Source organism: Eurosta solidaginis, chromosome 2, assembly GCF_040869045.1.
Source record: "Eurosta solidaginis isolate ZX-2024a chromosome 2, ASM4086904v1, whole genome shotgun sequence".
Taxonomy (NCBI): Eukaryota; Metazoa; Arthropoda; class Insecta; order Diptera; family Tephritidae; genus Eurosta; species Eurosta solidaginis.
In genome coordinates this window covers 15032137-15058315 of record NC_090320.1, presented here as the reverse complement: position 1 = coordinate 15058315, position 26179 = coordinate 15032137, and the positions used below count along the sequence as shown (strand labels likewise).

The 26179-nt window shown below is 33.5% G+C and overlaps 2 protein-coding genes across 6 annotated transcripts in view; one reads left to right on the top strand and one right to left on the bottom strand.

Annotated features, from left to right (window-relative positions):
• Positions 1–26179, top strand: part of DIP-theta (Dpr-interacting protein theta) — a 554628-nt gene that overhangs the window by 145450 nt on the left and 382999 nt on the right. The gene's annotated exons all lie outside the window — the stretch shown is intronic.
• The window catches only part of DIP-eta (Dpr-interacting protein eta), a 139870-nt gene that overhangs the window by 81902 nt on the left and 31789 nt on the right, over positions 1–26179 (bottom strand). For both annotated transcript variants that reach the window (XM_067764502.1, XM_067764503.1), the window contains exons 2-3: positions 11545–11825; positions 8932–9029 (exon numbers count right to left, since the gene is read on the bottom strand). In XM_067764502.1, coding sequence (XP_067620603.1) covers positions 8932–9029; positions 11545–11674 — 228 coding nt within the window. In that variant the 5' untranslated portion in view covers positions 11675–11825. The remainder of the gene's footprint in view (positions 1–8931; positions 9030–11544; positions 11826–26179) is intronic.

The following is a 26179-nucleotide window of genomic DNA, read 5'->3' as shown; positions in this document are numbered from 1 at the left end:
TCTCCGTTGCTGGTTATCTTCATATCAACTGATTCAAGTAGTTAAGCTTGACGAGCCAAGATCATATTTTATTAATTTAAAATTTTTAAATTTCCTGAATCCTAATTAGCATACAATTTAAAGCTCGTCATGAGTACACATGGAGCTAAGAGAGGGTCACCAGAACGGCCAGCCGTTTGATGTAAGCAGTTGGTAACTTCATAGAGTTATTTAATTATTTACTCGATATATCCTTAGGCGATTGCCAAATGCTGCAGGCTCCGACTAAGATGTACGACTACTTTATAACGAAAAGAGTTCAGCATATGCTATTTTATGAACTTCTAACATGGTGCACACCAATTTAAACAGTAGAGTCATCTGGGGTTGATACTACATTTTAGCGATCCTGGGATCATTCATACATCAGAAGCTGTTGCCATGCGACATTTGATATGGTTGGCAAGCCAGATGGATGAAGGCCGAATGAATATAGGAATACGATGTGTTCTGTTGAGGACTGTGCACACGAGATGGAAACTTGCATGTGTATAAATATACGAAATATAGCCGAAAAGCATTTCCTTAAATTAATTCGCTCGGTTGGCTGGTCAGCCACCGTCGATATGTGCCCCCTTGGAAACAACCCTTTTAAGCTAATTTACGTTTTTGAATTTTTCTGGTTGCGGAATAGAGCCCGGATTTTCAGTATACACCACCCATTATGCCAGGGTGGGCTCAGACATGTATTAAATCTCTTTGGTATTTAGGGATCTTAATATCTGTGAAGAATAGAAGCAACTCTTTGAACCATTTTCGAGTTTTATGCCAAAAGGCGTCCGACTGTCTCATATGCAAATTAGCAACCCATTGCAAAGGCGCCTTCAAAAAATATGTAAAAGTAATGAATAAATTTAAAAACAAACAGATTGTTTTTACAAATATGAATCATGCGGAAGTTGTAAAGGATGCACTCAATTACTTAAAACAAGGAGTGATAAAAGGAAAGAGGAAGGAAGAAAGCGTTTTTCTACGAAACAAAGCATGATGTATGAATGTGCGAAAATAAGAGAAAATAAAAAATAATGCAACAATAAAAAAAAAATAACCAAGCGGTTCTATTAAGTAGATGAAAGAGATGAAAGGTAGCTGTTGACTGAAGAAGCAAGCTAATATGAGTTAAGTAGGAAATGAATTGCAACGATGGATGGTATGATACGTATAGTAACGAAACCCGTTAGTATTATAACTGGTGTGGTTTCCTTATATCTATCGCAATACTAACAATGGTATCTAGTCGGCGGCTAAAGCAGTGGGTTTAAAAAATATCTACTCAACCTACCTATGCCACAGAATATTGAATATGTTTTCCTTTATGATTTCTTCATTTTCGTCTGAATTGTCGTATTTTTTTGTTATCATGTTCATATCTGTAGACTGCGAGTGAAAGGTTGTTGTTGTTATAGGAGTAATAAAGACACTCCTCGAAATTTTTGGGGAGTGCCATGCTTTGCCGAACGTACATCCGACACCATACGGTAACAGGCACCAATAAGTTAAAAAAGCCATATCATCTTGGGAACGATTTAATATAACCACATTGAAGCTTGTAGGCTATCTCGCCCGCCCCACCCCTTCGTTCCATGAGGAGTTTGTGGATACCAGATCCTCGCTAAAGAAGCAGGATTCGGCACGGGTAGGAAAGGCTGGCAGTTGAATTGTAGAAGCCATAAATTATAATGGCAACCCCTTGAAATCGTTGCGCCACACAACCACTTGAATCCCTGCCACAATTGAAGGGTCGACGGTATAAAAGGGATTTGTATTAGAAGCGAATAAAAGTGAAGCTTATAAACATATCCATTAAAGCGCTGTTAAAAATAAAGGGGAAGTAAGATGTGACTTACGTTTTTTCGCAGTCAAACTGGGACAGAGCGATCAAACAATGAAACGGGCACACAACGTTTTGCCCATAACAGATGGTCATACCAAATCAAATCAATTCAAGATGGACACGTCACGACATTCATTAAAGGGAGGGATGCTTAATGTGGAGCTAACTACAAAATGTCCCCATGGATGGAGTTGCGTAGATATTTTTGACTGCTTTGTGAACATTTCAGGTTGACTTCAGGGACACTTCAGGACTATTTCAAATATTCAAAACAATTTCGGAAAAATTTTTGGGCAGTTTCAGGTTAATTTCGATACGTTCTCAGGTTTAATTTGCAACATTTACGGGATCACTTCAGGATTATTTTGGGTATCAATTTAGAACAGGTTAAGTATCATTTCCAGACAATTTCGAGAGAAATACGGGATCGTTCCATGATCACTTTGCGTTTTATTTTCGGAATTATTTTGAGACTGTTCCGGAACCAATTTTGAACGATTTGAGGATCATTTTGGGACAAATTTCGGATTTGGAAACAATTTTGCAGTGCAATATTTCGAGATATATTCTAGGTAATTTTGAGACTCTTCCTGTACCATATTAGAACCACTACAGAATCCCGAAGTGATATTTAATTTGAAACAATTTCAAATTGAGTCTCAAAAGAAAAGAATTTCAAAACCAAAGTATCATACTCGTGCAAGAAAATTACAATTCCGCTTTCAGAGAATAACTTTTGAAAAACACAAATGACCATATAACCATAAATGCATTCAAGCAAACAAATAACAACAACAAAAACTTGTTGTACAGGAAGTAAGTAATTGCACAGGTAGCGGAAAAATTAATGAAACAAAAACAATGACAATTTGATAAGAAATAAACAGTTAAGACAAAGATAATTTAATAACTACAATAAATAAATACACAATACAATAAAAACAACAAGCACTCAGCAATTAAAAAAAAAAAATTAAAAAAAAGATGTTGAAGGAGCAAGAAAATGCAAGCTTCATTGGTTGGCTCTCAAGAGGTTGGTACTCATGTTATTGCTATTGTTGTTGGCGCAAGGTATGAATGACATATGAAAAAGCATAAAATTATAATGAGAAAAAAATAAAATAAAAAATAATAACAAAAACAACAGAGCTTGACACAAAAACCACCACAGCAGTAAACAATAACAAAACGTCAATAAACAATAAAAGCAAACAACCCATTTCACTTACAATGAGCCCGCAATCTTTTTACCATCTACACTGAAATTAATACTCCTACACATACTTCTACACTACATACAAATGTGTAGTAAATATGTAGCAGACCGCATAGTATGGCCAAAAGAATAAGCCTCGTGTGGCTTTGTTGATGAGCCGCCAACAAGAAGGACCATAAAATAAGTAATTACACCCATGAGCCTGCTAGATTATCATTTTAGGGCTTAATTGGAGAAATCATTTATGAAAATACATTTAATACCGACAAACACCATACCATGCTTGTGTATTTAGCAGTGTTGCCACAATATTTTTATGTAACAAAACATAAAAAATCTATATTCGCCCCACCAATCCAAACATGCGGCTTATTTTACTTTGCACGACTACGGCACTTTAAGATTTTTATTAAGCATTTGTTGCAATGAAATTTCACTTTTGTCTTGACATAAAAAGGGTTCTTTTCTTTTACCAATTTTGTCCAAGGTCATCCAGGATAACTCCTTTTTTGCTGGACTGTGTAACGCAACCCTTTTAAGGCGGTGTCAACGCAATTCATAGCATCTCCAACTTAAATGTTCCAGGTACCTCACGGAAGGTCGGGGTTGGATGACGGCTCAACGCGGTCATGTTATATATTCCCCGGACGGTGCTGTTTTACTGACGCACCAGGTCAATATGCAGCAAAAGACCACCAATGTCGACAAAACTCCCCAAAACCTTCGGGGAGTCTCCGTATCACTACAAGAAGAATAACATACCCGTGGTAGGTATGCCTGTCGTAATAGGCAACTAAAATACTAAATTGATTCGAGGGGTTGTGTAGCGCAATTTATAGCTTCTCAAACCTAATTGTCATCCTCACTTATCCGTGGCGAATCCTGTTTCATTAACAGCCGAAGCTATGGCGACCACAAGTTTCTCATGGAACTAGGGGGTGGGGAGGGCGGTAAGGCCTAGAAGGTTTAATATAGTCATATTAATCGTTCCCGAGACGGTCGGACTAGTATCTTAATGGTGCTTTGTTACCGAAACGTACCGGAACTATATCCAGCAAAAGACCATCAACATCGATAACACTCCCAAAGCCTTCGGGGAGTGTATTTATTGTTAACACAACAACAACAACAACAACAACAACAACAAAAAGAAAACTTGTAAATCCAAAAAGTTGTTTTTCTGTCGCAAGCTTCAACCCATCAAAGAGCGCACCGAGAGCAAATGGAGCTACCAATTTTGGTTCACTTGTATAGTAGTGGCAACACTTCTCTTCAACCTAACGAGCACAATCAGTTTTTCGTCATACACCTTTCACTCATAATTATCCCTTCTTACCAATTTAGCTTCTGTACGAAGATAATTCGAAAATTTAAATGTTAATGGATTGTTTTGGTAAACTGAATACTCCATAGTTCGTACTGTGGGTTGAGAGAGTCAATATCTGTACCAGAAGGTAAGGGTGGTGTGAATTAGTCTTTCATCAAATCTTAAGATATGAAAGGTTATTAGGCAGAAATTTACTATGTTGGGTTTCTCTTACTTTTATGTGTAAAAAAGTGGTGAGAAGGGAAGTGAAGAAAATGGAAGGCAAGGGACGGAAAGGAAAAGAAAGCAAAGGAAAAGAGATGAGCGGTAATAAAAGAAAAACCAAAACTAGGAGAAAGGAAAGAAAAGATTAAAAGTCAAAACCGACGCAGGACCGGTTTATTATCGAAGCTTTGACGTCTTATTAACGTCCAATTTTTCATTTCTAATCAACGAGATCTCGGTTTCCAATAGCTATGTTGTCTACAGGGTATAGATGAGTTATCGATTTGTTACAAAACTACTACTGTTAACAAAGATTATCGACGAGTTATTTAACTATCGTTTAACTATCGGAGAAGAATTTATTTAAGGCGTATTATCGATTTTATACCGGAAAATTGGTGATTTGTTATCCAATAATTAATCGATGAATTACCAAAAAAATATCGATATGTTATCGAAAAAATGTCGATTTGTAATCAAAAAGTTATCGATTTGTTGTCTTAAAGTTTTCGATTGATTGTTGCCAATTTGTTAAAGGCGTGTTATCGAAAAGCTTTCTACTTTTTACGGAGTTTTTGTCGAAAAGCTATCGATTATTTATCAAAAAGGTTTCAATTTGATGTAGAAGAGTCAGCAGTTTTTTATCAAAGTAATATCAATTTTTTATTGGCATGCTGTCGACTTTTTATCGACGACTCAGCGATAGGCTATGAAAGCAATACCGATACGAATTCGATAACAAGCGGATTAGAAGCCAAAAAGAAAACAATGCCCGGCGATAGCAAGCCGATAACTCAACGATAATTATTCGCTATCGATAATATAAAAATAAAAAAAGGCGCTGCATAACTCCGAGAGAATTTCACGCTAAGCTTCTTTTGTAATTATGGTCGTGTTTCTAGAGAGTAATATAAGCAAAACTTTTTAAGAAACATCAAATGTCTGAAAACTTATTCCGACAGGGTGCTTTGTCTACTACATATAAACGTATACTGTTTTAAAAGCTTAATGAGTAGACAAGTTGTTTCGTATTCATATAGTAGATAATAACTGCTCGCTTATAATATTTTGGGAAACACTTATGCCCACTTAAGTTATAAGTACATGCATCCTATTTGCTAAATGATTTTTGTGTTTCAGAGAAATGCATAAGCACAACCATTAATGTGCATCATGTGCTATAGGGAGGATAGAGAAATCCGTGAGTATCAAGTAATCATGAAGTTGGAAGTGTAAGCATATGGGTCTACAACTAGAAAACTTATAATTTTAAATTTATTAAAGCTGGTCTCCAAGTTGATATTGAACCATAACAGAGGCTTCACCAGAGACTAACGATTTTGCGCTATTTGAGAAGAGCTTTGCCGAACTCTTATCGGTAATAACCGATGCCGAGACGTTTTTGTTTCATTTACGATATCAAAATACTATTGCCGAGTTATCTGTTTTGAATCGGCTTGTTATCGCATATTCATCGAATTTTTAATTAGTTCCTTAGCGGCTTGTACTTCGATAGCAAATTTATAACTATTTGGTAATATATCGATAACTTTTCGATAAATAATAATGATAGTAAATTGATAAATTTTCGAAAACAAATCGACTGCTATTTTGGATAAGAAATCGATGACACTTCGATAACAAATTGGTGACACTACTATAAAAAAAAATAAAATAAATGTAAGGCGCGATAACCTCCGAAGAGATCTAAGGCCGAGCTTCTCTTCCAATTTGCGTCGTGCTCCTCTCGATTTTCCCTACAAATTGGCCGGACGGGACCTACATGTTTTATGCCGACTCCGAACGGCATCTACAAGGCAGATGAGTTTTCATTGAGAGCTTTTCATGGCAGAAATACAACCGGAGCGCTTGCCAAACACTGCCGAGGGGCGACCCCGCTTAGAAAAATTGTCTTCTAATTGAAAAACCTTATTTCTAAAATGTTGATGTTGCTTTTCCCGGGAGTTGAACCCAGGGCATACGGTGTGATAGGCGGAGCACGCTACCATCACACCACGGTGGCCGCCACTACTATACCAAATCTATAATTGTTGGCTAACATGTCGATTAAATTTTGATAAATAATCGAAAATAATATAAGGATATTATTCCATAACCTTGTTATCGATAGCAAGTTTGAAACGCTTCGATTACAAAAAGATAAATAAATGTACTTCGCTTTAGCAATAGCAAACCGATAACTTCACGATAAGTAATAGATAGCACTCCCATATTGCGCCGATAGAAAAACCGGTAACTCCTCAATGACAAACTGTTAAACTTCGACATCAAATTGCTAACGTCCGTAAAGTTACGGTTCCAGCTTCGTTTTCTTATCTTTGATTTCATGAAGTTTTTCTTTTACTGTATCTGTTTATTCGAAAGATATAGTGTTCCTTCAACATGAATGGTACGCCGAGGAACCTAAGGCGCTTGCTTTTTTATGATTCGGGCTATTTCACAACTCGTTTACTAATTATTGCAAAAACAAGCATTCCTGCCGTCCTCTGCTGTGTAAAAAGTTGTTGTTGTGTGTAAAAAGTCTCTTATGATTATGACTAATGTACTGTTAAAGTGTTCCTATTGTGAATTAATATGAGTATTCATATTTTCTATGTTAGATATTCTATTACGAGTAGTTAATGTTAGCGGCAAATTGTTTTTAGTTGATTTTATACGCACGTCTGAGCATACATACATACGTATGACACACAACTACATACATACGTTGGCACATACGTGTATATGGAAAGAGTAATGATGTTGTCTAGGCGAACACTTTTATGAAGGTATGAACGTGTCAATTTAGTATCTTAATTTAAGGGGGATAAACATTTCAACGATAAAATCTTATGAAGGGATACGCCTATATGCATACACGAACTCATTATCTTAACATGAATGAATACAAATGAATAGTTTTTATGTACTTATGTATGCAGTTAAGTACTTCATAAATGCCTGTGTTTTGTTATCTGTGGTTAACACTTATTAGATTTGTAGCATTAATATACAATATAACTATACTTTGCTACATATATACAAACATACGCATGCACACACACACACACACACACGCACATGGATTTGTAAAACCACAATTGTGGGCTTTTGGATAGCTTTGATTATTTACCGGCTTATTTGTTGAAGTTCTTAATATATCAATTACTTTTTATAGACTAAGCTTTATTGTTTTTATTGTTGCTGTGCGTCTTATGATTATTACTTGCTGCTTTATTATGATACTTTGTTTGTGTTTAGACTTAATTGTATTAACTTGAGATTAGTGAGCTTATAATTTTGTATATTTAAGCAAATTGGTAGTTAAAAATTTAAATACACTCGCATATGTTTATACATTAGGGTGGTCTTTACCATTAAAATAAACGATATTTTCTAGTGTCACCCCTTCAGAAGGTAAAACTTAAGTAAAAAATGTATCATATAAATTTTGGCCCCAATTAGATACGGTTGAATGGTGTCACACAGGCGCCAAAGTAGAGATTTCTCTATGGAGACTCGATAAATTAAAATTGAATTTTTTAAGTATTCAAAATCGACAATCCTATGCGAATGTTGACATCACTAGGCTGTTAGTAAATACACACAACAATAAAAACATGAAGCAAGCCAAACTTGTGTATATGTACACATCAATCATCATTTACGCACATACAGGGACGCGACGAGAAGTACAAGCACACACATAGCCAGAAGCTCGAAGCGAAGAGATATCTCACACACAAACATGTAATCATCAGCCAAAGTTCATACTCACACATACAAATGCATATAACTAAATTACGAAGCAGGAGATACAAGAGTTATAGAAGGTGAAACGTCTAGACTTTGGAAAAATATGCGGACGAGGCAACAGAGAGTAAAAAAGCAGCACAAGCTATGTAATAACTAACCAGTTTGATTTAAACACGCTATTGGTTGAGAAGTATAATTGTGAAGTACTACTCCCAAAGTTATCTAAATAAAGACCAGTTTGCAATGCTGAATACTGGAGTGTTTTATTCAACAGTTTGGCTATTCGACCGTTAGCAGAAGGTCTATAAATATCAGAAATCCCTAGGATTCTTTACAATACTATAGTTTGAGATATTACATATTAATTTGGTATCAATAGAAAACGGTAGAGGGGTGTCGAACAGTGATTAAAGTTTAGACTTTAATATATCGAATCTTCTTAGGGCAATCTGAGGTCTGACCCCTGTATTTTGTATTTATTTATATGGACCATGCTAATATATATATATTTTCATTTATGTGTACATTATAGTAATTTTTGGATATTGAGCTTACCTTGTACGAACCCAAATCTTGTACCACGCATGTGAGAAACGCTTCACGGCCCACAGATGCTGTTACATTTGCTATTGGGAAAGTAAATTTAGGATCGGCTGAAAGAGAAAAGTAAAATAATAATTTTAAGAAATATGCAAACATATATTTATACAAAAATATTCAGTTTGTTTGTTTGTACTTATTTTATCAGCGACGTACTGTCAATCAGATTGCAATAAGACTTCTCAGATTTATACTATGTTCAAACAGAAAAATAAATTGACGAAATTTCGACTTGAATTGAGTGCTGTTCATACAACTCGATTTAGCTTACACAATAGTAATTTGATAGCTGGTTGGCTCATCTCTACAGCAAGAACATACCTTTGTTCATACTGTCAAAATGTGCGTGTTGGTATAGGGCGAATGAAATGGAATGAAAACATAAAACTTTGAAATTTTTGTGTGTTGTAAGAAAACGTGTTCAATGTTTTGGTTTCATTTTGAGTTTGCCATCTTCCTTTGACAATCTCTACTCCAGTGAAATGAAGGACATAAAATCAGCTGATGAGATGAGCCAACCATATAGTTCAGCCATGCGTAATTGACGTTTAAATATACTCAATAAACACACTTTGCATTGTTGCATTTGCAGTTTGAAACAATTTATTACGCAATTTTTTTTAAATTGGCAATTTATTATTACAATTTATTATATGACAAATTGCGTAATAAATTGCCCAAATAGTATAAATTGCCAATTTGGTGTGTGTTTGAACCTAGTATTAGTGCTTCATTAGAAGCATGCATGCAAAATGGCAAAAGGAATTCATTAAAAAAAAGGGCCTGATATTTTCCATAGGAAGCCAAATCTCAAATAACATATATTTAAGGAACCATCTGTCCTAACTTCCAAACTATCACCACGATTTGCTTGAAATTTGACTCGTAGGTACCTAAGGGGTGGACCAGGGATACTCGTGTGCTAAAAAATTATACTCGTTATCCTATCTTCTTGATATCTGATGCATTGCTTGATCTATATATAGAATCGTTTACTTACTGAGAGGTAGCTTAAGTAACAATCTATTTAAAGGACTTTATGCTTCGGGAGAGAGAGTATACCTTATACGGAGAAAGAAACAGCGGGGTGCAGAAGAGAGCGCGAGGAAGTGATATCGGTATAGGGTTAAGAGAAAAGAGAACAGAGTAACAAGAGAAATCGATACCGCATATCATTTCGCGAGTAAAGGGTTCACTATGTGGAAAGAGAATTATACCATATAAACTTCTTAGTCTCGAAATAACGGCATAATATATTACATGAAGCGAAGGGAATAACTTCTTTTTATTCGCCAAATAAATAGAGTTAAGGCAATGAATAAGGAGAAGAAGAATCCAAAAGCGAGCTTAAGAGGAAACGATAATAGGCGAGAAGGAAGAAAGAAAGGCGTGAACGATACATTTTTCTTAAATTTTTTTTTTTTAGGAAGATTTTTAGCACTGTCTTCGAAAATGTCTTTGAATAGTATTTCGGGACTATCACCTATTTATATAGGGACTGCTTCCCGGATAATATCGGAGACACTCGTGATTATAAAGCATCATAAAGGAACTTATTCTGCATCGTTTTTGGTTTGTTTTGCGTATCAAAGAATGACTGGTTTCTCATTTTGTTCGAACAAATTGTTTCGGAACTTTTTCTGGTGCAACCTTAAGGAATTAACTCTGAAGCATTTACGAGTTATTTTTACTATATTTTAACATTGTTTTAGGAAAATTTTCAGTACCCCGTTCATTTAATTTACTTCATATTTTCCTTAGATCTCTGAAGCCGTTCGACCTGGACCATGTTTGTGCCATACATATATATGGACTGTAGAACAAGTTGTTTTGGGAAAGTTAACAAAGAATGAAAGCTAAGTCGCATATGTTTAACACGGTTTTTTTTCAGAACTGTTCTAAAAGTTTCATTCCCATGGACCATTTCGGAATAAATTACACTACAAAACAGTAATTTTCGAAGTTTTCTGAAGAGAGGCATCGTACACATAAAATTTTTTAAATTGCATGGTCAAGCACGTTAAGTTTATTTCTAATTTGCATTTCAGGATTAAACGGGTCCAAAGTCCTTCGGCAATATGAGAAGATTTCTGAACAGATTAAACTTTAAATAGGTAAAATTTCATTTATACACTTGGAAGCTATACCATTTTTACTTTCAGTAGTTTCTAACATATTACTTTAGATTTACTCAGCACTTTCGCTTTTGCCATAAAAAGACTATGAGAGGATTAAACAATTAATTAATAAGGGGTTGAAGTGTTAGTATGAAAAGTCAAGTACAGGAAACAATATTTTCTAAGACACCAAAGTTCTAACTCTTCCGGACCTCCTACAGCGTGACCAAAGACGAACTTGCACATTGCGGACTATGAGTAAGATTTCTTATTGCGTTGTTCTGAGCTATTCCACAAAAATTTTACCAAAAAAATAGAGGGAACTAAAATTCCTGAGTTTTGAGTAACGAGTACTATTGAATTATTTCGCCTTAAAATGTTCAAAAGGCCGACAAAAATTACTATGGTAAAAAATTGTAAATCAAAGCTTTATAAAATCCACAATACTTACTTATTACATCGGCTGCGGTTTCAGTTAAATTGAAATCATCTTTATGGCACATGAATATAATGGTAAATAATATACCGGCTGCTGGCTGGGTCCATAATTTTGTCAAATGTGTTCCGCGGAAAGAAGGCATTGTGTACGTGTTTATGTTCTTATCACCAATAATTGTTTACAGTTTTATCTTGAAATTTTGTACCAGAGCATGGTTTTTTAATAAATTTCGTTATGATCATAATTGCTGATCATTTTTGAAGCAACACACAGCAAAATTGCTATTTAAATAGCTGAAAGTAAACAAAAATATATAACAATAAATATAAAAATTCAAAAAGCGTTTTCACTATAAATTAAAAGTACATTTTCGTGATAAGATGCAAACCGACTTCCGCCTAAGGCCCATAGAGCACATTACACGTATTTCAAATTTTAGAAAAAAGTTAAACCAGTTTTCAAGACAACAGCGTATATGAACAGACATTTTTATAACGTGTAAGCGATCCAGCAATTATACGGAAATGATTTGGAAAGATATTTGAACTTGCCCGAATCGAATCCGGGGGAAAAAATGCAAAGCGCGCAAACCTCCGAAGAAGTTTAAGGTCGAGCTTTTCTTCCAATATGCGTCGTGCTCTTTTTAATTTTTCTTATAAAATGGGCGCGACGGGACCTACTTGTTTTATGCAGACTCCGAGCGGCCTCTGAAAGGCAGATGAATTTTCACAGAGAAGCTTTTCATGGCAGAAACACCCTCGCAGTGCTTGCCAAACCACTGCCGAGGTTGATTTTTATACGACGTTAAAGTTATTATTAATATAATAAATTAACCCTCAACGTTAGATATTTACAAGTTATCGTAAAATGGTTACGAAAGAGCCTCAAAAATAGCTCCGTAATACGCTCTGTAACTATAAGAAAATAGTTGGTCTTGTAATTGGCAAAATATAGTACCGAAATATAGTGCCGATATGAAATCAATGACAAAATAATTTTGAAATAACATCGAATTAATTGTAGGAAATAATAAAGAAATGATTCTGAGCTAGTTCCAAATTGATCATGCTCTCCGATTAAATGGGTAGTAGCCCTATTTAGAATTTAATCTTTGTGATTTAATACCCATATTGAAACAAAAAACTCAATTCCTTAAATATGTTTCCTAATTGCTACATGTACGAAATAGTTTCGGAATGATTCGCGAAGTGAACCCGAAAGGAAGCTACAACTGTACCAAAATAGTCTCGAAATAGTTAAGAGATGGTTTTTAATTTTTTTGGGTAATTTCAAGACTATTTCAAAACCATTTTTAGTCAATTAGAGGATCACTTCAGAATCATTTAGAGACTATTTCGGCACCAATTGGAAAAACTTTCAGGGTAATTTCGGGACTATTTTATAATCCTGTAACTCTCCTGGAATTGATCCAAATTGGTCCCGAAATAGTTTCGGAATGATTCCCGAAGTGCATCCGAAAGGAAGCTGCAACTGTACCAAAATAGTCCCGAAATAGTTTCGCAGTGGTTTTCAAGTTTTCAGGGTAGTATCAAGACTATTTCAAAACCATTTTGAGAAAATTACAGGATCACTCCAGAATCATTTAGATACTGTTTCGGCACCAATTGGAAACATTTCCAGGATAGTTTCAAGACTATTTCAAAACCATTTTGAGAAAATTACAGGATCACTCCAGAATCATTTAGATACTGTTTCGGCAACAATTGGGAACACTTTCAGGATAATTTCGAGACTATTTTATGATCCTGTAACTTTCCTGGAATTGATCCAAATTGGTCCCGAAATAGTTTCGAAATGGTTTTTAAGTTTTCCCGAAATGATATCTGAAATGTTGCCGAAGTGATCCTGAAATTTTTCCGAATCCTGTATGTCTGCTTCTTAAGAAAAACAAAAACCTAAAGTCGATGTTTTATTGTATAAATCGACGTGTCCATGTTTTATGAGAAAAAATTATTAGTTCAGCTTTTACTGTCGGTTTATTTTTTCCGTACTTTTACGTATATGTTTATAAGCAGGGCTGTTCAAACAGTTTTATATCGAAGTGCAATAAATAATACATATACAAAATTATATATACACTGAAATTTTTAAATTGAAAAAAGAAAATTACATACATTATTTTAAATGTTTAAAAGAATTTTGATGGACCTCTTAATGAATAAATTTTGAATGAAAATTTTTCTCAGTGCTACAATATTTTTGAAAAATTGGTTGAAGTCAATTTCTTAGTGTAAATTTCAATATCATACCGAAGCATGATTCAATTACTAGAGGTTTGTTCTTCAATGATGACAGATCTTTGACACTCTCAAATTGAAAAATCTGGACGGGTTACTTTTACGAAATAAGGAAAACGGGGAATAATTCAATCCCCTTCTATGAAATTGTAGTAGACAAATATCTTTGGTAGTGATAATAAATTTGTAAATGCCAAACATTTTTGGGGAAATAGTATTTGGTGAATTGATAAAGTTATGTTGGTTTCGTCATTCTTTCAGAAATTGTTTGAAGAATGCCGTACGTTAGAATTTTATTCAAAACTGCACTATATCAAAATTTATTTCCAAAACTCCCTACATGAGCATAAGTTCAAGCATCAGCATGTCAGAAGAGGGAGTCAAATGTCAGAAGAGGGAGTTAATGAAAAGCATTCTGAGATGAAGCGTTCCTCAATCTAACTCTAATATAGGGCGGTTTTGTGACAAATTCTGAATTAGAAAATTTTTGAAAAATATTTTGAGATAGCATGAATTTGAACAGGCAGCCGACATGGGGTGATAGCTACTCAGCAGCCACAATGAACTGACAAAAAGAAAAATAAAAGAAAATGGCTTATTGTCTTAGAACTCTATATTCCTGCCTTGACTTTTACAGAAGAGTTAAGCTTTTGTGCGGTCCTGCTACACAGGGAGTATTCACCTTTTTATTCTGAAATTTCGGAAAGCTCTTTTCCGTTAAGTATTCATGGAAGCGTTCCGGATAAACCGCTAATTTAGAATATTCGGAATACGTTCATTTGATACTACCTCACGAGGTCCGATTATGCATAATATTCCAAATATAAACCGATTCTCCAAATTCTTAAATGGAAACGAATGTTCCGAACATACGGAATTAATAGAACAGAAGGTCGACTTTTAATACGCGCACAAAAATATCGAGAGAAGTGTCAAAAGACGCGTATTGACCTCGATAAAAATAATTCGAAGTCGGAAATAAAATTTTTAGCTCGATCAAAAGATAAATGACCCCGGTTTGCGTTGGCGCCTTCAGCGGAGCTTATAAAAAATTACCCTGGCCGGTCCACTAATGAAAAAATGCAAAATCCCTTTGTACATAAAATCTTTTTCGATGCACAAAAACATTACAACAACCACATGAAAACTGCCAATTTCAACTGCAAATATCTCTGTTCTGCCTTAGGATTATTGTTGTCGAGATCACCTCTTTCGATATTTTTGGACGCGTATTAGCAGTAGACTCCTGCTTTAGACTTTTACCTGAATAAGTTAACATGCCAAATGAGTACATTTCGTTATGGCATCTCCATTATTTACTAATTTACATTTTCACGTGAATCGATTTACTAGTACAGTTTTTGACGTTGAACCATGAATTTTGAATTGGTTTAGGTTTCGCATGATTATAGGTTTACGAAAGTGCACGATTCCTTGGTGTCCGTACTTTTCATGAAACCTATGTTCAGCCACACTAATAGATCGTGGCATAGTTAATAAATTCATCATAAAATTAAAATAAATGTTCTAAGGAATTATGTAGTTAAGTACTTATCGGGTTTTTGCAAAATGCTTGATTCCTCTACTACTAATATTTTTCGAAAATTCGCAAAGAAACAACACAGTTAACGGATGTCAATTCGATTTGGGAGCAAAATGGCTGCAATTGTCAAAAAATGTGTCTGTCGAGCAAACCTCTTGTGATTGAATCATTATACCCAAGTGCCTTGGCTCCATAATGAAGCGCTTTTTCTTTACATTTTTCCTATGAAATTCAGGTACTTTAATATGAATCGAATTATAGTATGTGAGGGCATATGGGAGTGTTATGAAATTTTTTTTTTATAATCAAAGTGTGAATTTGTATCTGTGCTTATTCTTCAGGGCAAAACAAAAACAAAAGTGCTATTATTGTGTAGGGAATGAAATTTCGTTTTCAGTAATGTATAATAATACATTTAGATTAAGTGGCAACCCTTTTCTATGTCTTTTTGTTATTCTACAAATCGCTGCTTCTTTAGCGCTGATTCAGTTTATGTCACCATCATAGGTCTTTTCTTGGATGTCTAGAAGCACTAATGTCTAACTTTATCCAACAAAATTTATATTCCTTCCTCGATTTTCTCTTTTGTTTCGTTTTCTATTCGTATCATTTGTGGTGAACATAACCTTCGTCATCTCATCCGCACCATTTTCGTCAGCATTTTTGTTCACTAAGTCCCCCCCTTTCTTTACTTTCATTTTATTTTATTTTATTTAGTATGGATTCACGCTGTTGTGAGAAAATTGTTTTCACATATGGAAGAAATCTCAATATTCAATAAAATTTTTGTTTTTCTCAACATGGTGGGATAATTATTGTGACCTTCAGCGCTTTGTTGATACAAATTTGAAAACACAGACGAGAACAAATTTTTAAGTGATTTTCCATCTATAGTCATACTGGTAGTTTAAATAATTACACAGCCACTTGTAACAAAGTTAGCAGACAATTGAGCGTTAATAAGCTGGCAAATAAAACAGAAAAGAAAAAAACAACGCAACAAACAATTATGGAGCGCAAATAAAGGAAAAAAATTGAGTACAGCAAGAATATCGCATGCCTTGCAAACATGCAACGTCGGCTGTGTAACGGCACATTAAAAAGTTTCAAGTTTAAAATGGAGTTTATTGCAAAAAGTAGTCGTAAAGTTGTAAGAGAATAAGGATCAAATTGTAAAACAATAAAGTACAAAGGAAAGCGGAAAAGTTATTTTTAAGCAGTTACAGATACTCGTTTGAAGAAGTGAGTAATTTTTATACTCAGTTGAGCAGAGCTCACAGAGTATATTAACCTTGATTGGATAACGGTTGGTTGTACAGGTATAAAGGAATCGTGATAGATATAGACTTCCATATATCAAAATCATCAGTATCGAAAAAAAATTTGATTGAGCCATGTGCGTCCGTCCGTCCGTCCGTCCGTTAACACGATAACTTGAGTAAATTTTGAGGTATCTTGACGAAACTTGGTATGTAGGTTCCTGGGCACTCATCTCAGATCGCTATTTAAAATGAACGATATCGGACAATAACCACGCCCACTTTTTCGATATCGAAAATTTCGAAAAATTGAAATAGTGCGATAATTCATTACCAAAGACGGATAAAGCGATGTGTCTTGGTAGGCGGGTTGAACTTATGACGCAGAATAGAAAATAAGTAAAATTTTGGACAATGGGCGTGGCACCGCCCACTTTTAAAAGAAGGTAATTTAGAAGTTTTGCAAGCTGTAATTTGGCAGCCGTTGAGATATCATGATGAAATTTGGCAGGAACGTTACTTGTATTACTATATGTATGCTTAATAAAAATTAGTAAAATCGGAGAACGACTACGCCCACTTTTTAAAAAAATTTTTTTTAATTCTAATTTTAAAAGAAAAGTTAATATCTTTACAGTATATAAGTAAATTATGTCAACATTCAACTCCAGTAATTATATGTTGCAACAAAATACAAAAATAAAAGAAAATTTCAAAATGGGCGTGGCTCCGCCCTTTTTCATTTGATTTGTCTAGGATACATTTAATGCCATAAGTCGAGCAAATATATACCAATCCTTGTGAAATTTGGTTGGCGCTTAGATTCTATGACGATAACTGTTTTCTGTGAAAAAGGGCGAAATCGGTTGAAGCCACACCCAGTTTTTATACACAGTAAATCGTCTGTCCTTCCGCTCGGCCGTTAACGCGATAACTTGAGCAAAAATCGATATATCTTTACTAAACTTGATTCACATAATTACACTGGACCACGAATTTCAACTTTTTTTCTTTACCAGAAACGCCGTTATGAAATTCGTATGCAAAATCACCCCCTGATTTCGAAAATTGAGTTCATTTTTGATTCTATGGTACCGTTTTTGAGATATTTGCAATTTACCGTTATTCGAAAAAACCAAAAAGATGGCTCCCTTTATATACACTGTTTTTTGCTCAACCATATAGTTTTCGAGATATTAGCTCATCATTTCACATTTTTGTTTTTTTTATGAAAAAATAAGAAAAAATTACTTTTTGCGAGGGCAGCATTCCAAAACCACAACTTTTTTCCAAAAATTTTTTATTACGTAAAGCTTTAGAAAAAAGATAAGCTATCATCGAAGAAAATCGATGCAAAACTACGTAAGTTATAAGCGATCAAATAAAAATACCCAGGTTGCGCAACTTCAATGTATGTATACATACATATATTAAAGGTATAAAGTGCAAATGGGATATTATCCGGATAAACGAATAACACCATAACAATGATAATACTTTTTCTTTAAATAAATCAAATAGTACTTTTAATACTCGAATTGTTTTATAGTAGGTAGAGTGGTTGCATCGAAAGGAAGAGTGGTTGGGTTCGAAAGCTGCTGTAGGCATGTAGTTATAAACATGTATTTCCGTCACTTATGGGTAAGTATGCAGGTAGATTTTCAAAATTATAAAAAAATAAAAAATAAATGTAAGGCGCGATAACCTCCGAAGAGATCTAAGGCCGAGCTTCTCTTCCAATTTGCGTCGTGCTCCTCTTGATTTTCCCTACAAATTGGCCGGACGGGACCTACATGTTTTATGCCGACTCCGAACGGCATCTGCAAAGCAGATGAGTTTTCACTGAGAGCTTTTCATGGCAGAAATACACCCGGAGTGCTTGCCAAACACTGCCGAGGGGCGACCCCGCTTAGAAAAATTTTCTTCTAATTAAAAAATCTTATTTCTAAAATTTTGATGTTGCTTTGCCCGGGAGTTGAACCCAGGGCATACGGTGTGATAGGCGGAGCATGCTACCCATCACACCACGGTGGCACAGAAAATTTTAAAGCCTACATCTAAAGCAGGTAGTATTTTCTTTTCCCAGCTTCGTATAAAAATGAACCTTTCTGTCTAGGTAAGATTTGATTTTTTAAATTTTATTCTTGTTCCGAGTATAAATATGAGTTAATGCGCCTTGAAACTTCATAACATCTGCAAGGCTCGCCGGAGATAGTTCAGTTCATAAGTCAAATTTCAAAACCGTGATTTAGTAAAAAAAAATAAAATGAGTAAAAGGACGCGAGAATTTGAGTGTAATAACGATCCAGATATGTTCTGTTTCATGTGTGGCCAATATACTATCATAAGGCGACGACGAGTGTTCTCAGATCATATCAAAACTTTATACTCCAAGTATTTTGGCATTGAGCCTAAAAATGCTGAAAAACCATGGACACCGAACACTTTGTGTACATTGTGTCGAGTAGAATTGATTCAGTCGGAATCCGGACAACAAATAAAATTTGATACACCAATGATATGGAGAGAACCTACTTGCCATTCAATAGAGTGTTATATTTGTCAAACAAAAGTACTTGGCGTTGGAAGATCAAGAAGAGTACTAGTACCAGTACTACATTCAACGGCAGTTGCGGATCCAGTTCCATTGTCAACAGTAACATCTGAGTGCGGGGAATCAAGTTGTACTGAATTTCGCATGGGAAAGGAGAGAAACGTTCTATCACAAGCACAACTTAATGATTGGATAAGAGATTTGGAACTATCCAAGGAAAAGGCCGAGATCCACACTTCTCGTATGCAACAATTTAAATTTGTATCATCCGATGTTAAGGTGATATATTGTAGAACTCCTCACGAACCATTTTCCAAACACTATACCAAGAAAGACAGTGTATGCTACTGCAACGACATTCCTGGTTTATTCAAAGAGTTTGGTCAAACATATGATTCAAAAGAGTGGCGATTGTTCATAGACAGCAATAAACTGAGTTTAAAGGCTGTATTATTGCATATTGGTAACAAAAAGCCTTCTATCCCGCTAGCACATGCATTAAATACAAAGGAAACCTACGAGGAAATGCAAAAACTACTCAAATTTTTCAAATATGAAGAGCATGATTGGAAAATATGTTCTGACCTCAAAGTCGTTGCAATGCTATGCGGTCTACAAAGTGGCTACACCAAGCACTGCTGCTTCCTCTGCAAGTGGGATAGCCGAGCTCGTAAGGACCACTACGTCAGAAAGGATTGGCCGGAAAGAGTCGAGTTTACCGTTGGTGTGGATAACATCAAATACACCCCTCTTGTCAAGAAAGAGAAAATCATACTTCCACCCTTACACATCAAGCTCGGTCTCATTAAAAACTTTGTTAAGGCTTTGGACAAAGAAGGCGAAGCATTCGACTATATTAAAACAATTTTTCCAGATATTTCTCAAGCCAAGATAAAGGAAGGTATTTTTGTCGGACCACAAATAAAAAAGTTGATCAACAATAATCAATTCAAAGGACTACTCTCATCAGTTGAGGCAGCAGCGTGGGAATCCTTTGAAAACGTTGTTGCTTCTTTCCTTGGTAGACACAAAAGCCCTAATTACGAGCAGATAGTGAACGACTTAATCAATAATTATGCGAAAATAGGTAAATATTAAAGGCTTTTTAAAATTAATTTCCCAAAATTCTATAACTTGTTTACCTAACTAATATTTTCTTTCCAGGCGTAAATATGTCCTTAAAAATTCACTTTCTGCACTCACATTTGGGCTTTTTTCCGGCAAATCTTGGCACATGGCGAAAGGTTTCATCAGCAAATGAAATTAATTGAGAATCGATATCAAGGATTCTGGGACGTCGCAATGATGGGTGATTCCTGCTGGTTTCTCATAAGAGAAACCGATCCTAAACTGAACAAGCGTCAAAGTCGAACACATAATTATTTCGACTACATAGTAAAATAAAATTAAGATAAAGATTGTTAGAATATAGTACGAACATAAATAAATTAAAAAAAAAAGTTAAAAATATGGGTAATTTCATTCATAAATTGAACTTTTAACTAAATACAAACAGAGCATAGCTAGATATTTCACTCTTCTTTATACCATACATACGTTTTGAGGTATACGTTGAAATTGCGCAACCTGGGTATTTTTATTTGATCGCTTATAACTTACGTAGTTTTGCATCGGTTTTCTTCGATGATAGCTTATCTTTTTTCTAATTAAACAGAGCTTTACGTAAATAAAAAATATTTGGAAAACAAGTTGTGGTTTTGAAATGCTGCCCTCGCAAAAAGTAATTTTTTTCATATTTTTTCATAAAAAAAAACAAAAATCTGAAATGATGAGCTAATATCTCGAAAACTATATGGTTGAGCAAAAAACAATGTATGATGCATTTATAGCTAATTTTATCGTCTTTCCGATTCTGTAAACTTATTTGAAATTGCTTGACCCCTTGGTGAGATATACGTAATTAAAGGGAGCCATCTTTTTGGTTTTTTCGAATAACGGTAAATTGCAAATATCTCAAAAACGGTACCATAGAATCAAAAATGAACTCGATTTTCGAAATCAGGGGGTGGATTTACATACGAATTTCATAACGGCGTCTCTGGTAAATTCTGGCCGTCGACCAGTGTTATTGGCGCGATTGACCTCCGTGGTGATTTAGGCCGAGCTTCTTTTCCAATTTGCGTCGCGCTTCTTTTAAATTTTAAGCTACAACCTGGCAGGACGGAGCTTACATATTTTATGTCAACTCTAAGCGGTATTTGTAAGGCAAATAAATTTGGGATGAGAAAGTTTTCATAGCAAAAATATACTCGGAGGGTTTAAAACAACCATTTATTTCAACTTTTAACTAAATTTTTGATATTGCCTCACCTGAGACTTGAAGACAGGATCTTTGTTGCAGTAGTTAGAGTGCGCTAAATCGACCTGAGGTGATTCTTGATGGCTGAGCCACAAAAAGGGCATGTTTTAAGTTTTACTAATAATTTCCAGATACTAGTTATAGTGTTAACTACTTTGTACTCTTTACTTTAATTTTTAAAATAATTTTAATTGAGTTTTCGTGTTAACTTAAAATTTTGAATAACTTCAAAAAAAGAAAATTCTAATTAGTTGGAAAATATTTAAACTCAAAAATAAACAAAAATAAATTTTATATTACAAACCAAAATAAAAGTTTTTTAAAATATCAACTTGAATGTTGATATATTGGCGATCCTACCAACGATCCTTCTGACCTACTCTCGATTTACGCGATAACAAAATTACGAAAATTCCGGATGAAATTTCGATATTAAAAAATCTAATAAAACTTGATTTTACGAATAATTCAACAACAACCATTGTCATTGACCTCCTTGGCACATTTAATTAACTTACAAATCGACGGCAATTCGATTAAATCCATACTACGCGTATTCTATGAACATTATGTGAACGTGCGTGTGCCTTTATCGAAAAACAACAACATCTTTATCAAAGTGATACATCATCGACATCATCGACAATTTCATTTATACCAAATAGTTCATATAACATGAGTGTAGATAGTTTGAATAACCCACGTCGTCCAACTGACGACTGTAATGACAATGCAATATCTTTCAACAATTCTTGATGAGGTATTCCAAACGAAATCAGAGGAGAGCATATTAGCTACATACGTTAATTTATCTAAAAATCTTCTCGAAACATTGCCTGAATCGCTTCAATTTCTCAAAAGCTATTTGCTCATCAGAGAAATCGATATACATAACTCAATAGACCTTCTAATCACCAGACTGGCCAGACTTCCAACTACAATCAAAACGAAAATATTTATCAACAATCAAAATTTCTCGAATAACGTAAATGCCATTGCCAATCATCAATCAACTACTTATTAATTTTAATATTTTTTTTTATTAAATTTAATTTTATGTAAGTACAATTTTTATTCTAATATTAAATTTAAAATTTTTCAATTATAATTTAAATTAAAATTTTAAACCTTTTAACTTTCAAATTTATTTTAAGATTATTTTTATATTTTAACAATTATTTAAATTTACTTATTTTTTATATAAAATTAAATATTTTATTTAAATTGTTAACTCCCTTTCCAAAAAAAATCTTAAATATTTCCTAATTTTCAAATTTTTCATTTTATTTTATTTTTTTTTTTTTTCATATGGTTCTACGTTCACCAATACGAACTCGTAAATTTACAAATGCAGAAAATCAAAATATCAACCATACAAATAACATCATGACTCACAATACAACTCAAAATTCTAACATTAATACAACACAAAATACTTCAACACAAGATAACTTTACAAATTTTCCTTCTACTAAATCTATTAAATTACCACAATTTTGGCAAGATTGTCCTGATGCCTGGTTTTTGCTTGTTGAAGGACAATTTGAAATTAACAATATCAATGATGACAATTTAAAATTTCAAAATGTTCTAATTACTCTTCAACGAGATACTATATCTAAAATTTTAGATGTTATTAACCCTCCTCCTCTTTTTAATAAATATGATACAATCAAAAAAGTTCTATGTGAAAGATTTTCTCTTAGCGAAGAAAAACGATTAGAACAATTATTTTCAAAAACTGAACTTGGTGATCGTTCACCATCTGAATTATTCAGATTTATGAAATCACTTATAGGTTCTGCCTCCATAGTTAGCCAAGAATTACTCTTTAAATTGTGGATTCGTAAATTACCACAAGAAATACAAATTCATTTGACTTCCAATAATAATCAAAACAGAGATGAAATTATTATTTTAGCTGACAAACTTTTTGATTTAATCAATAAACCTCATTCTTCCAAATCTCCTGTAGTCTCAAGTATAAATAATAATATTTTAGAACAATGCGTTAAAAATTTAACTGAATTAACTACGACTATTTATCAAAATTTAAATAAAATTTCTAATGATATTAATCAATTACAAATCCGTTCAAGATCTAAAGATAGAAATAGATCTAAATCTCGAAATTTTTCAAAATCAAGAAATTTTTCAAACAATCGTAATTTTACTTCACAAACAAATATTTGTTGGTATCACAAAAAATTTAAGAATAACGCTCTTAAATGTATACCCCCATGCAATTTTAATCAAAATCACAATTCAAATTCCGAACAAAATTTAAACTGAAACGATCCATTATGACGGTGACGGATAATGGAACTATTATTAAACCTACTCGTCGCCTATTCATATTTGATAAATTCAATAAACTTAATTTTCTTATCGATACAGGTGCAGTTGTATCAGTTATTCCTTTTTCTAAATTTAAAATTTATAAAAGAAATTCGGATCTTACTTTGACCGCAGCAAACGGTTCTTCAATTGAAACTTTCGGTACAAAACTACTTAAAATTGATTTAGGTTTAAGAAGAGATTTTGAATTTCCATTCATTATTGCGAATATTGATACACCAATTTTAGGAGCAAACTTTTTAGAAAAATTCGGAATTATTGTCAATATTAAAAATAAAGAAATAATGGATTCTACTACAAAAATTAAAGTTACTGGATCTTCTGGATTTTCTGATATTTTCTCACTAAAAATTCCTATTGTCGAAAATAAGTTTTCAAAATTATTTAATGAATTTCCGTCTATTACCTGTGAACCAGATTATACTAAAAAAGTTAAACACCATACGGTTCACAGGATAGAAACAAAAGGTATTTTACCATTTTCGAAACCCAGACGTCTTGATCCAATCAAACTTAAAATTGCTAAAGCTGAATTTGAATTTTTAGTTAAAACGGGTATATGCAGACCCTCAAATTCTCCTATTGCATCTCCACTTCATCTCGTTCCTAAAAAAGAACCAAATGATTGGAGACCTTGCGGAGACTATCGAAGACTTAATTTTATTACTACACCAGATCGGTATCCTTTACCACATATTCACGATTTAACAATTGATTTAAAAAACAAACAATTTTTTTCCAAAATTGATCTTGTGCGTGCTTACCACCAAATTCCAATGGCAGAAGAAGACATTCATAAAACTGCAATAACTACCCCTTTTGGAATGTTTGAATTCGTAAGAATGCCTTTCGGTTTACGAAACAGTGCTCAAACTTTCCAACGCTTTATTAATGAAGTATTTTCTGATTTCGATTTTGTATTTACATACATTGATGACATTCTTATTGCCAGTGATAATGAATATCAACATATAAATCATTTAAAATCAGTTTTCAAAAGACTTGAAGAATATAATTTAAATATTAAACCTTCAAAATGTACTCTCGGTGTAAATAAATTAAATTTCTTAAGTTACGAAATTTCAGGCGAAGGTATTAAACCATCTTTAGATAGAATTGAAATCATAACAAATTTTGAAAAACCAATTTCTATAAATAAATTACAAAAATTTTTAGGTATGATAAATTACTATCACAGATATATTAAAATGTTAGCAACAGAACTTAGTCCTCTTCATGAAATGTTAACACATGCAATTAAAAACAAACTCAAACAATTAAATTGGACAAATGAAACCACAACAGCTTTCGAAAATGTTAAAAAACTTTTTACTAAAAATACTTTACTTACACATTTCGACAAAAATGGTACTTTATCATTAGCAGTAGATGCATCAAATGTTGCTATTGGAGCAGTTCTTCAACAAACTAGCAATAATATACTAGAACCTTTAGCTTATTTTTCAAGAAAATTAACTACAACAGAAACTAAATATTCAACATTTGATCGTGAACTTTTGGCAATTTATAATTCAATTAAACATTTTAAACATTTTCTTAAAGGTAGAACTTTTACAATTTATACTGATCATAAACCTTTAATTCATGTTCTAAATTCTAAAGTAGATAGATCTCCTCGTCAACTACGTCATCTTGAATATATTACTCAATTTACAAATGATATTCAATATATACGTGGAAAAGACAACATAGTTGCCGACACACTTTCCCGTATTCCAGAAATAAATGCAATTTCAACTCAAGATATAAATTTAGAAACTTTATATAAAGAACAGCAAACTGATACATTTTTACAAAAAACCATTTCTGATCCAAATTCTAAAAATAATTTAAAAGAAATTCATATTCCAATTATTAATTTAAACATATGGTGTGATGTTTCTCTACAACCTTTTCGACCTTATGTTCCACATTCTATGAGAAGAATTATATTTGACAAAATTCACTCATTATCTCATCCAAGTATAAGAACAACTAGAAAATTAATTCAAAATAAATATTATTGGCCTAACATGCGTAAAGAAATTAACGATTGGACTTCATCTTGCATCAATTGTCAAAAATCCAAAATTTCAAGACATACTAAATCTCCTATTCAAAAAATTCAAATACCATCAGGTCGTTTTGAACATATTCATATGGATATTGTTGGACCTCTTCCAGTTTCAAATGAAAATTGTTATATTTTAACAATTATTGATAGATTTTCACGTTGGCCTGAAGCTTATCCACTTAAAGATATTTCAACAAATACTATAGTAAAAACTTTTATTCAAAATTATATACCACGATTTGGTATACCATTGAATATTACAGTAGATCAAGGTTCACAAT